The following is a 14,900-nucleotide window of genomic DNA, read 5'->3' as shown; positions in this document are numbered from 1 at the left end:
AATAAGCCAATGAAGCAGCTCTATCTTGCGACGATACTCAACGGTAACGATGCCGAGTCGCCCCGACTCAGCGGCCAAGGTCAGAACCGCATAAGTCCCTCTTTAACCCCGGGCCTCCCTGCCCTTTCACGGCATCTACGACGCTTCTCCAGGCCTTATCCCGGGTTTCCGAAGAGTGCTCCCTGGCGAAAATGGGTTAAGACCTCTGCAGGTCGTGCAGCTCGGCCAGAACGCTGCCACGCTGCACCTCGGAAGCTTGGAAAATCTTGGGGAGAACTATCGCAGACCACTTTGGGAGCTGCTAGATGACGAAATGTCGCAAAGCTCATGATTCAGTAAACCTACGGACCTTTCTGGCTCGACCTTCCATCCAAGATGCCAAGCAAGCTTTGGACGGTCCGCCGGCATCTTGACTGAAGATAGTCTTGCTGGACATGTCGTGATCGTTCTGATATTCGCTTTGTTTGAGCCTAAGAGAAGCTGCAACCAGAACAGGGCGCAACACGGCGCACTGCCATTCATCGAATCAAAAGAATGGCGTCCTTGAAGAGGAGGCGGACCAGTTGCACAGGCCACGCCAAACATGTGAAGTCGAGAAGCCACAGAAAGACCATCGGCGCATGGGCGCCCTGTCCAGTGGACCCTTCCATCTTCCGCGGAACGCTAGGCCAGGTCCGGCATTGTGCGAGAGCTCGTGTCCGACCATCGCTAGGGAACATCGCTGCTTTAAACATCCTCGATGTCGAACGCTCATTCACCCCATTACGGCATCCTATCTCGAAAGCACTTTGCCTTGCTTCCGAGGCTCAGGATAACATCGTGATACTCTCGAATGCTCATCATGAGCCTGACACACACATCACGTAGTGGTCTCAGTAGGGTACACTATGGTGATCATCATGCATCACACTGCCTTAGAGCAAGCACTTGAATAATTGAGCATCAAAGACGCCATCCAATCAGAGGAAGCTCTTGGTCCTGGATGGATGTCGCGGCTCTATGCCGGCTCTCGGCTCCGAAGACTGGTCCAAGCGTTTAGCACAAGGTACCTTATCTGTAATCCGATGAGATCTTATCGATAAGGTAGAGATTCAGACCACACTTTTTTACCGGTAGAAATCCTAACGTCTGTCTTGGAGCTCCAATCTCAACCCCAGACTCAAACCCTGCGTGGCGCATCACACCCTCGAATCATTGAGCAGTCACGTCTGCTATGGTTCGAGGTCTCACCAAGGCTGACCATGGCTGAACCCTCCGGAACTCAGCCTAAGGGCGACAACAAGAAGCGAAAATCCTCGACGGCAGCAGCCGAGTCGTCCGCCGCCATGGTCTCAAAGAAGAGCAAAGCGACGAAGGCAACAACAACGACGACGACAAACGCAAGCGCAAGCGCAAGCTCGAGCGCAAATGTCAATGGCCAGACGACCCCTCTGCCCCCCTCGCACGAAGCCCTCCTCGCGGACCTCAGATCGAAATACGACGTCCTCCCCGCCTTTACCATCTCCTCCACCAAGATCCAGAAACGCGTGACCTGGCTGCTGCAGCACCTGCGCAAAAACGATGGCGATCCGAGAAAGCGCGCCGTGCTCGTCTACGCCCGGCCGGGCGAGGTCGCCAAGATGATTTCGATTGTGGAGACTGTGAAGCGCATCGTTGCGGCGGAGAACAGAGTGGACGGAAAGGAGGAGGAAGAGAGCCGCGGCAAGTGGTATCAGTACAGCCTCATGTACGAACTGCCGCCAAAACCCGACGTCGTGGAAGAGACTGTGCTAGGCGGCGGCAGCAGCGGGACGCGCAATGGCTCGGAGGAAGACGACGACGGAGACGAAGACGATTTCGAGGTCATGGAGAGTCGCTTCGAGAGAGCTGTGCTGCCGCAGCCGGTGAAGCGTGCGGCCAAGTCGCTGAGCATATTCCTTTCGTTGGCGCCCGTGCCGGAACTCAAGGCTCGAGACGACGTTACGACGCAGACGAACGCGGCGCAATGAGCTTCCAAGGCGAGCTCGACGGTGCTCTAGCTTGGAGGGCTTGGGGATGGGAGAGGAGTTGGATTCGTGGCCGCCATGGGCTTGCGCTTGGGTTCCGTGAGATGGAGACAGGAACAGGAACAGAGACTCACGAGTAGCGGAGCTGCGAGATGTCGATGGCAAGCGCAACCATCATTCACATTGCATAGACAGGCGTTATAGGACAGTGGGTGGCTACCAATTGATACCCAATCGGGCGGGACGAAGTCGATATCAAAAGTTCTGAATTCATGATAAACACAGAACAAAAAGACAGCCCCGGCAAGTGTCTTGGAACCTGCAATGCAACCCCTTCAGTGCTTAAACGAAACTGTACCCATTTGGTGATGACAAACAAGTGATGAGCTCCTAGCAAGACTGTGCAGCGTAGATGCGTTTTGGTATATTTCCGACGCCTGTTCTGATGCATTCGCTTTTTCTATCAACTATACACCTTCAACATCCGCTTTCTGTTCGCGTACGCCCAAGCTAAACATGAGAAAACTGCCAAATTATAAAACCATGCAAACTTGTTCTCAAACGGACAAATCCTTCGCTTCCAACTCTGCCATCTTCGTACACACACGCACACCTTTGTCGTAGCCCAGGGATCGAGTTATCCGGCAAAGGCTTTCCCCCAAGCTCCCTAAGCACAACTCCCGACACCTAGGTATAGATCCGTTTCCCAGCCACTCTTCCTTCTTCCACTTTGTTCCCGGATGCCGAATAGCCAGCTGAATAGGAAGCACAAGTCACTCTAGTGCTTTCCCTCCTTGGACGAGTACGTTATGCGCAGGACAAAGTTGACGACGACGGCCAGCAGCAGGATGATGGCCAAAAAGGTGGGACCGAAACGGTCGTCGAAGCCGGCCTGGCCGCGAACGCGGATGGATTTCGCGCGCCAGTGGTACGTCGCCAGGGCGTATATCATGGTGAGCATGGCGACGCCAGTGAACAGGAAGGCGCTGATAAAGGCCGGGCGGTCGCCAAAGTTGAGCATGCCGATGGCAAGGGCGCCGAGGATGACGGTGAAGTTGAGCCATGAGAGGAAAGTGCGCTCGTTGGCGAAGAAGACCTTGGGTTCGACCCTCGTAGGGAGGGCGATGCGCTTGCCTGGTAATGCGACCTTGTTAGTGGCCTCTCTCTTTCTCTTATTTCAATGCCCTTTCCGACACTGCTGTGTACGGCGTCGTGGTTATACGTACCCGGAGCGGTCTGAAGAAGAGGTTGGCTAGACATTGCGATTTGCTTTTTCTGGCTGTGTTGTCACGAGTATAGGAATCGTGGTGTGCGGTCGTGGTTTTCTCTATCGCAACCTGAACTAGTTCAGTCGACCGATTTTCGTCTTCTCGCGCGGTTTGCCCAGTCTCCTACCCCTTGTCTACTGTTTACTGTCTCAGCAGCGACGGTCAGAATCCCTGCGGAGAATGGCAATGCGACGTCAGAAAATTGCGATTGAGGCGTCGTTGGAGAGCTCGGGCTCGCGTCGGGCTAGTCGTCAGAACCGCAACGGGTGTTTATCGTGACAAGGGGGCAGATGGAAGCGAGTAGCGCAATGTGAACTGCTTTATCTTGTACAGTCGTCTGAACAATTGGGGAAAACTCTATCAGGGATATTAACGAAAGGAATGATGGAAGTGAGAGAGGGGGATGAAAGAGAGGAGGAGGAGGAGAGAGAACGAGAGAATCTGTAACCGAGAGAACCCGCTTGAAAGCTTGTTCAGATACGACCAGAGACGATGCACCTGCACTGCGGCCGACTAGCCCCTCAAAAGCCGCTTCCTTAGAAAAAAAGCTCCATTGCAGAGCAGACTTGTGACGCTAGGCCTGCACGGCGTGCACGGCTAGAGCTCAACTCCCCACCAGCCACAGTACAGATCCATGTCAATTGTCCGCGAACTTCTGCAGCAAGGTACACGTGCAATTCAATCGCATTTTGATTGGGGAAGCCACACTTGGAGAGGTCAAGCCTCAGCAGGGGTCTTGATTATGTGGCTGGAGTGTGACCTCTTGATGACAGAGACACGTGACCTCTCGTTGCCCCGCGCACCTGGGGAGCACGGCCCGTGGATGCAACGCGAGACGGCCGAATCGGGCTGGCATCACAACACTGGTAGCTTTTTGTGGAGGAGCCTCATCTCTGTTGTCTTGTTCCGATCTGTCAACACGATCTCTTCACCACTTACACACACTCGAGATACTGGCACAATTGCTCTAGAACACCACCACACCTCTTCCACCCAAAAATCTCATATACAAAGAAACTAGCAAGCGCAGAAAGCCTTGAAACAATACACGACCTCTCTTCCCCTTTCCCAAACAAAACATCCGATCACAATGTCTGCGCCCGCCGCCCCTACGACAGCGACTCCCGTATGTTGACTTTCCCCCCACGCTAAGATCTCAATGGACCGCCTACTGACTCGATCTTGACAGCCCGTCGCCTTCAACCGTCTCAAGCAAATTGCTACAGATGTAAGCTGCCCATGCGACACCATCGTCAACGTCGCAAAAACATCAAGAGACAACCCACTGACCCTGTCTCGTTGACAGGCTTGCCAATCAGCCATCGGCTCTGCTGAGTTCTACGATCACGCTAAGACCGAGACATGGAACTCTCAGATCATTGTACGTTTTCTATCCCTGCGTCGGATGACAATGCCGCTACCCAGAGATTCCATGAACTAACCCTCGCGAACCTCGTCAGTCCTCCGTCCTGAAGGCCGTCATCTCTGAGTCGACACCCCAAGGCGGCTCCGCGCCCGCTTACAAGTTTGCCTGCAACTCCACAATCGTCCAGCACCTCGTCCCGACATCCTCCCTCAACAAGTCCAAGGGCACCTCCGTTAAGGAGGAGGAGCCCTCCGTCTCCACGAGCGCCGATGCGACTGCTACCGATGGCAAGCCCCACGTCGGCCGCCGCGGCATGCACTCCGCCACCGGCGCCTACTGGGACGAGAAGAAGGACGGCATGTGGTCCTACAAGTACGACGGCGGCGAGGGCAAGGGCATGGACGTTGTGATCATGCTCATCTGGGTCGCCATCTAAACGACGATAGCAGCAAGGCTCAGTACTCGAGGATAGCAATAGGTGAGAGGCAGTTGATCCAGCGTGCTGAGGTCTACATCCCCCCTTATCCTCGTCTGCCTTATCAAGATTACAAGCCACATGGGCCCGTTCGCAAGAACGGAAGCCTTACGGAAACTGGGTCGGCGCATGGAACGCCCTGAAACGGACCATAATGGGAGCGGCCTGGCGACCAAGCCGCAGTGGCATCATCCCCCCCAAATGAGCGTCCAGCTTCAAAAAGGATGAAGTTCACTTTTGGCTCGAATTTCTCTTAGGTCAAGCAGGCATATACGGCGAACGGGATTGCGCAAGGTCTATTCATGTGTATGAGTTGATTTTGTCTCCAAACCACGAAAAATAGCCGGAGTTCTTCTTTTTTTGTTAATGAGAATACATGCAAATCATGAGACTCGCGGCGCCCCAGACTTAAGTAATGACAACGACTTTGCTCATGTATGTGTTGAGTTCGTTGTCAGGTAGCACAGCAGTTCATTGCACGACTCTAGGTAGCATCCTTGCGGTTGGAGATGCCATTGTTGAGCATCTCTTAGCTTTTGCCTGGCGCCTATAAGATCTGAGCCATGCCAATATTGCAATCAGTGTGTGATGTGTGAGAGGCCACTCGGATACAGCTACCTACAGCATGAGAACGCTAGACTCATGGAACTCGATAGTCTGTGAATATATTTGTAAATATACCGCGGGTGATAACGATTGATTTGAAGGTCTATCGACAAATTGAATCGGTGTCGCCCGCTGTGAATAAAGTCATTATACGGCATTTACACATATTTGATGGCGTTGGCCGTGGAGCTGAAGTCACGGGTTCAGTCCCTTGTGGCAGTCCACGAGGTAGAAGAGACATGGGCCTTCATTCACGATGACATACTGCCCAAGTGGCGGCAACGTCCAGGCTCTCCTACTACAGAACGAAAAGACATCGGACCCTGTTGATCTTTGGTTCTTTACGATGTATCTACCTAAGGTACACTACCATCCGAATCCGCTTGCCAATCTGGGCACGGTGACGAGCGAGCTCAAGTCTTTTTTCCCTCCCAGTCTCGTGATCTTTTTTTTTTGCCTTCGGCGAAAGCGTTAGTAAACTTTTGTGATTGGTAGTCACGAACACGTCTATAGCAGCGTGCGTGGCCAGGTGCCTTCCAAAGGAAAGCTTGTTGTCAATGGAGGAGCGTCACAGAACGAAGAAAAGAAGTAACTGTATGGTTCCACAAGCACGCGAGTCGGGAATACCTCCCTCGGGAACTGTTGGGACGGACAAATCTTTTTGAAAAAAACGTTGCCATACACCCTCTCCAGCGAAAACGAGCATGTGCCGGTAGCGGAGATGGTTATTTATCACTAAAAAAAAGTTTTTTTCTTTTTTTCTTTTTTTGGGTTTTGGGTGTAAAGGAAATATCCGACGTTGTCTCGACAGATGGGGAGGTCGAGACCACATTCGTTGATTAACGTCAAGTCATAGGAGCTTTCCGGCTACGCCGCTGTCTTGTTTTTTGACATACGCAAGGAATTAGGTAGGAATGCGGCGTAGTTTTCAACTCCATCATGTCATGATGCGGTTTGAGCTGTCGCACTAACACTCGCGGCTGCTGGGAGCGGCCAGAAGTCAGATCATGCCCGGCTGACAGCTCTGCTACGAAGTAGGTACTTAGACGGCGGCTCACAATGTAAGCCGGCTGCCCTGGCCTGATCGGTGAGCGCCGACGGCGGGAGCGGGCGCGGGAGGGGACCGTGGGGGGCGAAAGATTTGTAGTAGCTACTACATCGGACCCGTAAGTAGGATATATCTGCTTGTTGTAACATAAGTTAGGCAGACTCGAGTTCTTTCCTTACGTGACTTTTCGGGCATGTTGTCCATGATACGGCGTGCCTCGGAATACCCTTTCAAGACATTCCCCAGATGTTCGGTTTTCCCCAGTGGCCCATTGGGGAGAAACCGGGGAAAGCACATAAAGTGAGTGATCACTGAGACGCGGAGACAATCAGGAGATGAACGGCCAACCAGTATGCATGATGTTCGAAGTCCCTTAACGCTGCAATCATCAACCATTTCGCCACCGCTCTTTTGATCAACCCCACAAATCTTGGGGGACACCTGCGGGTGGTGCAGCGAACGCAGCAGCCATGACGACGTCGATCCCTGAGATGGACGGATACCCTGCTTTTGGCTTCTGTTTCCTTTCTCAATGGCGGTCTGGCTGTGTAGGATTGATGCAACAACGGCCGAGTCTAGAAAGACTTCAGAAGGGTATCTGCCTACGGATACGGATGCACAGATAGAGACGGGCAAACGGGCGAGCTAGCATGGTAAGCAGGCGCATGTTCGTTGTGCTGATCTGATAGATCACAGACTACTGTACGAGTGCCGTGCGACTGGCAGCGTAACAGCAGCCTCACTCGGCCGATGCTGGGTGGTCATGGGACCATTGAGTCCTGGTGTGCAAGCTGCCGGTGTGTTACAGCGGGAGCAGCAGCCTTGCTGGCCATGCGAAGGTGGCTCCTTGGCGGCTGTAGGAAGTTCATGATCCAAGCTCGGTGTGCTTGGGAGATTCATCATTCTCGACTGATGGATGTCTTTCGCCATGACTAACTCGCATGGGTTGACGTGTGAACGAGGGATCAGTCTACGACTTATATCACTGATTCGAGGTTGCGGAAGTTCCTTGATGAGTGGCCGCGAGTTGCCATCGTTTGAAAGCATGCCTTGAAGTAGTTAGTTGGTCGGTTCCTATGCGTGCTGTCAACGTCTGGCCAATTCCAGAATCCTCGAGGGCTGGAACACGGCCTATCGGCCTATCAACGAGTAGCGTCCTGCGCGAACCCTCGTGCCCTCATCGTTATTCCCTTGGATGCTTCATGCATGGAGGCTCTGATTGGTCAATCAAGACCACGACACGGAAGCGCCAAGCGGGGAGAAACGAGGGGTGATGGAGGGTTGTTGTCAGTTGTTTTCTTCCAGTCATGAGTATGGACAGGATGTAGGTAGATGGTGAGGTGATTCGCAACTCTTTCTCGCTTTTCCGAGCTGCCGAGCGTTGTGTCTGTCGGAAGTGACGACGGTGGAACGCCTTACCTTAGATGCCTTCCTCCTTCAGTCAGTGGCTCCCTCGTCTGCGGTACCCTGAACGGCGCTACTCTTGCCTTATGACGAAAGTGCCGGGCTCAGGTACCGGGTACTTTGGGATGGCGCTTGCAAGAGACCGTTGCGTTCGCAGGCAAAGACCCCTTCAGCCCCTAAAGCCTCTCTCTCTTTCAGCTGTAGCTGAGGGGTTGGCTTTCGGTCCGTTCAGTTGATCTCCAGTATTTTCTGTTTGAAATCTGCGAGATATCCCAGATTACCTTTTAGTTTCTGTGGCTCTCGAAGAGTTGCTGGAAGCGAGATGGGCGAGTCCCATGGCATTTCATGATTCGCGCGAGGACACCAATGACCGAATTTCCCCGTTTTTGTTTCTGCCATGTTCCCTCCCGGGACCAATGGGAAGTCATCAAGGACAGAAAACGTACAGACGAAGGAGACCAAGGGACCAACCACCCCTCCCACGCTTCACTTATTCCACCGCCTAGCAGCCCGGGAATACCTAGCGTTCCTACTTCAATACATCGCACTATCCGCTAGGCTATCAGGGGAGACACTGGCTCTGACTGGACAGAGATGAACAGAGAAAAGGCGCTGAGCTGGGGGAACCGTAGACAGTTGGAGGTGAGTGACTTGGCCACTATGGCGTATGGCTCTCCAATCCAGGCAAAGGTAGCGTACACTGTAGTGTGTCAAGGACCCCCAAATATCAGCCCGCTAATCTGGCTTGCCATCGGCCGACATATCCTCCTTCTTTGGAGCTTGTACCCGCGACTTAGTTGGCTCCGTCGGTCTGGACGTCACGACGGCCAAACATCGCCTTTCCCGTCCGGTGCTGGCTCCATCACACCACTTAGTCTACGCACAGCACACACACCCTCAGACCCTTTTTTCCCTTCCTTGTCTTCCCGTCTCTTCTCTTCCTCTTCAAAAAGAGAAGCGCCTCGACCGATCTGCACTAGACACTACCTCATCGGGTTCCTGTCACTTCTTTTCTTTTGCCGTTGACGTACCTTTATATATCTAACGAACTCCTCCCCTGGGCCCTTGATCAAAGACCCTATTCTCGCCTCATGAACTTGCTATTGAGGCATTCCCACTCGCAACAACTACCACCGCCATCCAACATTGGCCCTCCCATCCAAAACATTGCTATTACCTGAAAACATAACTCACTCGACTCGCAAATCACAAGTGAGCCGAAGCCTATTGATCCTCCCTCCTCTCAGCCTGAATACGACGAGACAACTACTACCCTCCTCCTCGACGACATCGTTTCCCCTCTCCACTGATAGGTGATCCTTAACCGCATCAACGGAAACGAAACCCCCTCTTCCATCTCACGAGACTCCCAGCTTTCAACTTGGTTGGCCGCCTCTAACCCCGCTCGCTCACTTTCACACCACACACATCGTCGGATAATAGCCCAGCTCGGGCTACCGACGACAAACCTCCTAGGACAACACAACGCCGTTACACAAGTACCCCCCTCTTCACGATGGTTGAAGTACTTCCCTCGGGCCTCGCCCAGAATGGTCAACCTCAGCAGTCTCAAGACTCTGCCGACCACGTTGCCTCTGTTGCCCGTCTCTTACTCGCAACCAACCTCGCCTCTCGTCAGGAAAACAAGATGATGACCCGCGAGGAACGTCAGGTCATGATCGATGAGCTCAGTAAGAAGCGCGCCGGCTGGCGCACTCCTCGTCGCGGCTGGTCTATCACCGACTCTCCCGTGGCATCAGCTCAGGGCAGCCCCGCGCCCCAAGCTGCAGCCTCCCCGTATCCCGCACCTCCTTCAACCCAGCACGAAGCTGTAGAGAGACATGCTATTGCCTCTGTTCCAGAGCAATCTGAGCTTCCAATGCAGGATTTGAAGCACACTCCTCAACCGCCTCAGGTCCGCCGACCTCCCTTGCCGCCCCCGCGCCGTTCCTACTCAGTCATGGATTACGAGCCTCCGGCGCGCATTCATCGTCCTTCGGCTCGCATGGACATCTTCGACCTCCCCGCCGAGCTACACTACGCCATCTTCGATCACCTCGACCCCATCGACAGCACCTGCTTCGGCCTGACCAACAGCCACTTTTACGATATCCACCGACGTATGCACGGTCCGGTGCCTCTCACGTCCCGGCGCAACGGGCCCAACGACTTGGAATGGGCATGGAGGTTCGCCGGTCCCCTCATTTACAGCGACTCCGCTGCACCTCCCCCGGAGGCTTTCAAGGAGCACGCTCACGATCTCGAGCGCATGCGCGTTAAGGGTCAGGTGTACTGTCGCAAGTGTGGAATCTCCCGCTGCGAGCTGCACCGTCACCTCAAAGAATGGATGGGCCCCAACCTAGAGTACTGCACCGTCACTCAAAAGTACGGCCCTTTGCCTGTTGGGGAAGCCGCGGACACTTGCTATATCAAGTCTCCTAAGAACCCGCACCGCTGTGGTCGGCATGCCGCCAAGCCTGTCAAATCGCACACCTGAGAGGCGTATCTGAACTAGCCTGTGAACTTTTTTTTGCTTTATTTTTCAAGCATTGCGATTGGAATTTTATATGATCAAGCACGCCGCCGTACCTACGGGTCCGCTTAGTTGTGCGACATGGAGTTGAGACAGCAAAACAAAGGGAAGCATTGGGCGAGAGGGTTAACTGTATCATTAGACGAGAATGGCGTTGGGTTTGGTCAGACGATGTCTGGAAGAGGAGGAAGGGAGTCAAGACACATTGCGCCATCTAGCTTTAGATTACTATCTACAAAGCATGGATAGATGAGAAAGACGGCATAGCGAGAGTTGGGCATGGTTCTACATGATTATCGACTGTAGCTGCGCGCACAAGAATACAATTAGAAAGGACGAGACAAAAGAGATACGTTTATACTGTGTACACAACCATAGTCATGCTCACCCACTACTTTCAAGCGACCAAAATTGCTTCGAATAGCCTCACTGTTCATCCTCTCATCGCAAAGTACCACGTGAACGTGGTTGACAACCAAAAGTGTTGATATTTGAGTTGCAATGAACCCACTGGAGTGACGTAATGTTCGATGCAGATAGATTGTGGACCCTGAAAATAGGCCATCCCGTGTAATGCCGAAGAGAGGGAGGGATCCGTATCTGTGCAGATGGGCAGCGTCATTCTTGATGGACTTCGGGCAGCGGCCGACGGAAGGGCACCTGACTCGCGTGCTTCGAAACGGTATGCGTGATTTTAATAGAAAGTGATTGGACAATGGGATACTGGTTATCTGCTGGGCATCTGATAAGGAGGGTCCTGTGATTTGAGGCGCATTTTAAGATGTTGGTCCATGACAGTTGCTTACTTCTTTTTGTCTATCAGACGGTCACACAAAAGGGTTAGTCGGGGTTTTTTCTTGTAAAGATTTCGGCAATCGCAGTAGGTCATAGACCATAAGAGCCGTAGTTCTCGGCTTTCAGAACATTGAGACGTTTGGTTCCGTATCCTGAAGGTATCATCGCATACAGAACGAAGAAGAGGATTCTGTCATTTATCCTTATTAAGCATGTCGGCGAAGAGAAAAGAGGCGGGAACTGAGTTACACAGTCAACTTTGTAGTTTCTTGAATTATCACTCCAAGCCCGCTATTTCATAGAGATTTCCCGATAATACCGTTGAAGGGGCCATCTCACACGGGAGACGTAGAATACGCTACAAAGAGTCTCAACGCCAGCCTGCTGTAGAAGGCTGCCCGTGATGCATCGGCTGTTTGAGGGCATCAGGCCATTTGTTGTTAGAAATCCAGATCTTGAAGTCCCTCAGCCTTGGATACCGCCGTGGCGTATTTCTAAAGGCCGTTATGTAGTTCTTAGGACATACTATCCCATCAACTGCTAGAAGGCGTCACTACATCCGTCTCTAGTCTTACTCCAACTTGCACTTTATTTCTAAACTATTCGTAGGCAGATACGGAGGAAACAGGGTCGGATAGATGTATAATTCGTTATTGCCTCTTTGGAAAGTACATGTACATATATTGACACCATCTATCAGTTGATGGGATAACGGCTTGTATTCAGTGTCTTGGGATGACGGTATTGCAACGGGGCCGTGCCAAGCCAGCTTGGTGAACCTGCCCGTAGTGATGATTTGCGGACCAGCGGGGTCGCAGATCCGTGCCTTTGAACCTAGAAAGTTTCCTCGGCGTTTTATTCGCCTTCCCAACTAAGTGACATTCAACGTCGCGAAAGAACGCCTCAAGAGCGTATTTACTAACCGTCCGGCGTCTTCGTCATGGCTGGTTCTCGAATTTCATCCAGCTAAGGCTCACATCGTCCCGGCTGGGCTCAGTTAAAGTGGCTCGGTGCAATTTCCCCCACCAAGCACAATGTTCCCCACGTCAGTGAACCGGGGGGTGTCGTCCAGTCTCGCTGCTTCGATGGGAAAGGGGCCCCGGAGCCGCGTATCCTATTTACGAATACTTTCCGTACGGCAAAGAAGTATCTCACTTTTTTTTGGAACGAGTTGCGGGTCGATGTTCTTCAAGAACTTGTAGGCGAGCTGACCTTCGATCTCCAGAATGGGCTGTTGCTTGTGCGAAAGACAACACCAATGATCTGATCCTTTCTACGTATACTTGAGAGTGCGAGACCAAAATCGGGTTGTTGCAATGGCGTGGAGGGCCAATCGTCCGCCGCCCAGCTCGGCCAAACCGTTGCTCAAGGGCGTGCTGGCCGTCTTCATTCTGATTCTTTTTTTGACGAGCACCTACATGTACCGCGACACGATCAGCAGCAACGCTTCCCGGATCAAGTTCACCGATGGTGCCGCGACAGACTACTTCAAATACCCATTCAACGCCAGTAACGCCGACGCGAACCCGATCGACTGGCTGATCCACGACGCTCGAACGAAACAGGCGGCGGTGCTTCAGAAACGAAGTCGCACGCTTCATAATGCGGCGCAACGTTATCGAGAGCGAAGGGGCAGACATCCGCCGCCGGGATTCCAGGAATGGTTCCGCAGCGCCATGGACACCGATGCGATTGTTGTCGAAGACTTCTTTGACCGGATCTACGACGATCTCAGGCCGTTTTGGGCCCTCGACCCCAAGACAATCACGAAGCAAGCCAATGCCGGTGACCATATTGTGAGGGTACGAAACGGTACGGCGACTGAACAGGGGAATACGGAAGGAAAGGAGCCATGGCTCGAGCTATGGACGGCTCTGGTGGCCGAGTTTGCGCAACATCTACCGGATGTGGACATGCCCATCAACTACATGCAAGAGCCCCGGATCCTGGTGCCGCGCAAGGATATGGAGAAATATGTGGCAAAGGAGGAGAAGAAGAGGACCATGCCCACGAAGAACAAGGCTACGAGTGTGTTCCAGAGCTTGGTGGGCGTGGATGCGACGCAGGGCAAGTCTGCTTCTTCTGTGAAATGGACCAGCGGCGATCGTCGCAAATATTGGGATCTCGTTCGAGAGGCCTGCCCTTCGGATGCCCCAGCCAAGAATGTACCTGCTGCGACAGACCTCTCCCTCCCGCCAACCTTGCCATACTCGTGGACGGCGCCCTTTGCTCGCCAAGGCTACGTCCAGAACTTTACGAGCTCCATGGATCCGTGTGTGCAGCCGCACCTCCGCTCGCTCCACGGGACCTTTGTCGAGCCGCTCCACGTCAACACCACACGGGACCTGACCCCCCTCTTCGGAGGCTCCAAACTCCGCGTCAACTCGGACATCCTCATCCCGGGCGCCATGTACCTCTCCGATGACCGATCCTACACCGGCGGCAACGTCCGCGGGCCCGCGTGGCCGGAGAAGCGAGATTGCCTCGTCTGGCGCGGCGTCGGCTCGGGCGGTCTCGCAAAATCGGATAACTGGATGCACTTCCACCGCCAGCGCCTGGTGGAGATGCTCAACGGGACGACCGTACGCGGCATGGAAGCCAACGACGTCCGGGCCATGACCTTTGACATGCCTCCCCTCGATCGCTACGACACAAAGCGCCGCCGCGACAAGCGGCTCGGCGCGTTCCTGTCCCGTTTCGCGGACGCCGGGTTCACGCAGCTCCTGTGCGGGCCCGGTGCTCACGACCGGCGCAGGGGGGAGGAGGAGGAGTGCGACTGGCTCGCGCCGCACCTGTCCGTCGTCAACGGCACGCCCATGGCCGAGCAGTTTGCGAGCAAGTTTTTGCCTGACGCGGATGGGTATAGCTTCAGTGGACGGTTCAGGGCATTTATGCTGTCGACAAGCGTGCCGCTCAAGGCGACGGTGTACGCCGAGTGGCACGACGACCGGCTCACGCCGTGGATGCACTTTGTGCCGCTGGACAATACCTTTCAGGACCTCTACGGCGTCTTAGACTTCTTTACGGATGGTAACGATGATGAGCCTCGGGGATGGGGCGTCCACAAAGTGCTGGGGAAGAAGAGCAAAGGTGACGACGCGGCGCGGTGGATCGCCGAGCAGGGAAAGGAGTGGGCGGACAAGGTGCTCAGGCGTGAGGACATGCGGTTGTACGTCTGGAGGCTTTTGCTAGAGTTTGCGAGAGTCTGTGACGAACATAGGGATACGCTAGGTTACGTGGTTGACCTGCCGTAAAAGGACTTGATGTTGTTGTATTTTCTTCCTGCGTTTTTTGCATGGTTTGCTGTACACGTATACATACACTCTGGGATATACCATGGGAAATAATCGATGGCGTAGGCGTTCAGGACTGGGGAGTAGAGGAGAAAAAAGTTCACGGCAAGGTTTAGCCTTTGTACGC

The 14,900-nt window shown here is 53.6% G+C and overlaps 5 protein-coding genes across 5 annotated transcripts; 4 read left to right on the top strand and 1 right to left on the bottom strand.

The window, feature by feature from the left end:
- The first annotated feature begins 768 nt into the window (after positions 1-768).
- BDZ83DRAFT_599937 (uncharacterized protein) lies at positions 769-2,343 on the top strand. The gene is made up of 2 exons (XM_060507014.1): positions 769-1,083; positions 1,140-2,343. The coding sequence occupies exon 2, from the start codon at positions 1,242-1,244 to the stop codon at positions 1,986-1,988; it is 747 nt and encodes a 248-aa protein (XP_060371158.1). The 5' UTR covers positions 769-1,083; positions 1,140-1,241; the 3' UTR covers positions 1,989-2,343.
- Positions 2,344-2,763: 420 nt separating this feature from the next.
- On the bottom strand, positions 2,764-3,245 carry BDZ83DRAFT_565474 (uncharacterized protein; the record flags this gene model as incomplete). Its single annotated transcript, XM_060503760.1, has 2 exons — positions 2,764-3,119; positions 3,212-3,245. The coding sequence occupies 2 exons, from the start codon at positions 3,243-3,245 to the stop codon at positions 2,764-2,766; spliced, it is 390 nt and encodes a 129-aa protein (XP_060371157.1).
- An 843-nt stretch (positions 3,246-4,088) lies between these two features.
- BDZ83DRAFT_296965 (Tctex-1) lies at positions 4,089-5,506 on the top strand. Its single transcript, XM_060502224.1, has 4 exons — positions 4,089-4,379; positions 4,443-4,481; positions 4,560-4,634; positions 4,714-5,506. The coding sequence occupies exons 1-4, from the start codon at positions 4,344-4,346 to the stop codon at positions 5,053-5,055; spliced, it is 492 nt and encodes a 163-aa protein (XP_060371156.1). The 5' UTR covers positions 4,089-4,343; the 3' UTR covers positions 5,056-5,506.
- Positions 5,507-9,668: 4,162 nt separating this feature from the next.
- On the top strand, positions 9,669-10,649 carry BDZ83DRAFT_646525 (F-box domain-containing protein; the record flags this gene model as incomplete). Its single annotated transcript, XM_060509978.1, has 1 exon — positions 9,669-10,649. The coding sequence occupies one exon, from the start codon at positions 9,669-9,671 to the stop codon at positions 10,647-10,649; it is 981 nt and encodes a 326-aa protein (XP_060371155.1).
- Positions 10,650-12,796: 2,147 nt separating this feature from the next.
- On the top strand, positions 12,797-14,734 carry BDZ83DRAFT_715349 (capsular associated protein; the record flags this gene model as incomplete). The annotated part of the gene is made up of 1 exon (XM_060511741.1): positions 12,797-14,734. One exon carries the CDS (start codon positions 12,797-12,799, stop codon positions 14,732-14,734), a length of 1,938 nt encoding a protein of 645 aa, XP_060371154.1.
- Positions 14,735-14,900: the final 166 nt, after the last annotated feature.

This window comes from Colletotrichum acutatum (assembly GCF_030867785.1).
Source record: "Colletotrichum acutatum strain CBS 112980 chromosome Unknown BDZ83scaffold_4, whole genome shotgun sequence".
In the NCBI taxonomy this organism is placed as follows: domain Eukaryota; kingdom Fungi; phylum Ascomycota; class Sordariomycetes; order Glomerellales; family Glomerellaceae; genus Colletotrichum; species Colletotrichum acutatum.
The sequence above is the reverse complement of the archived record's forward strand: the minus strand, read 5'-3'. Positions and strand labels throughout refer to the sequence as shown.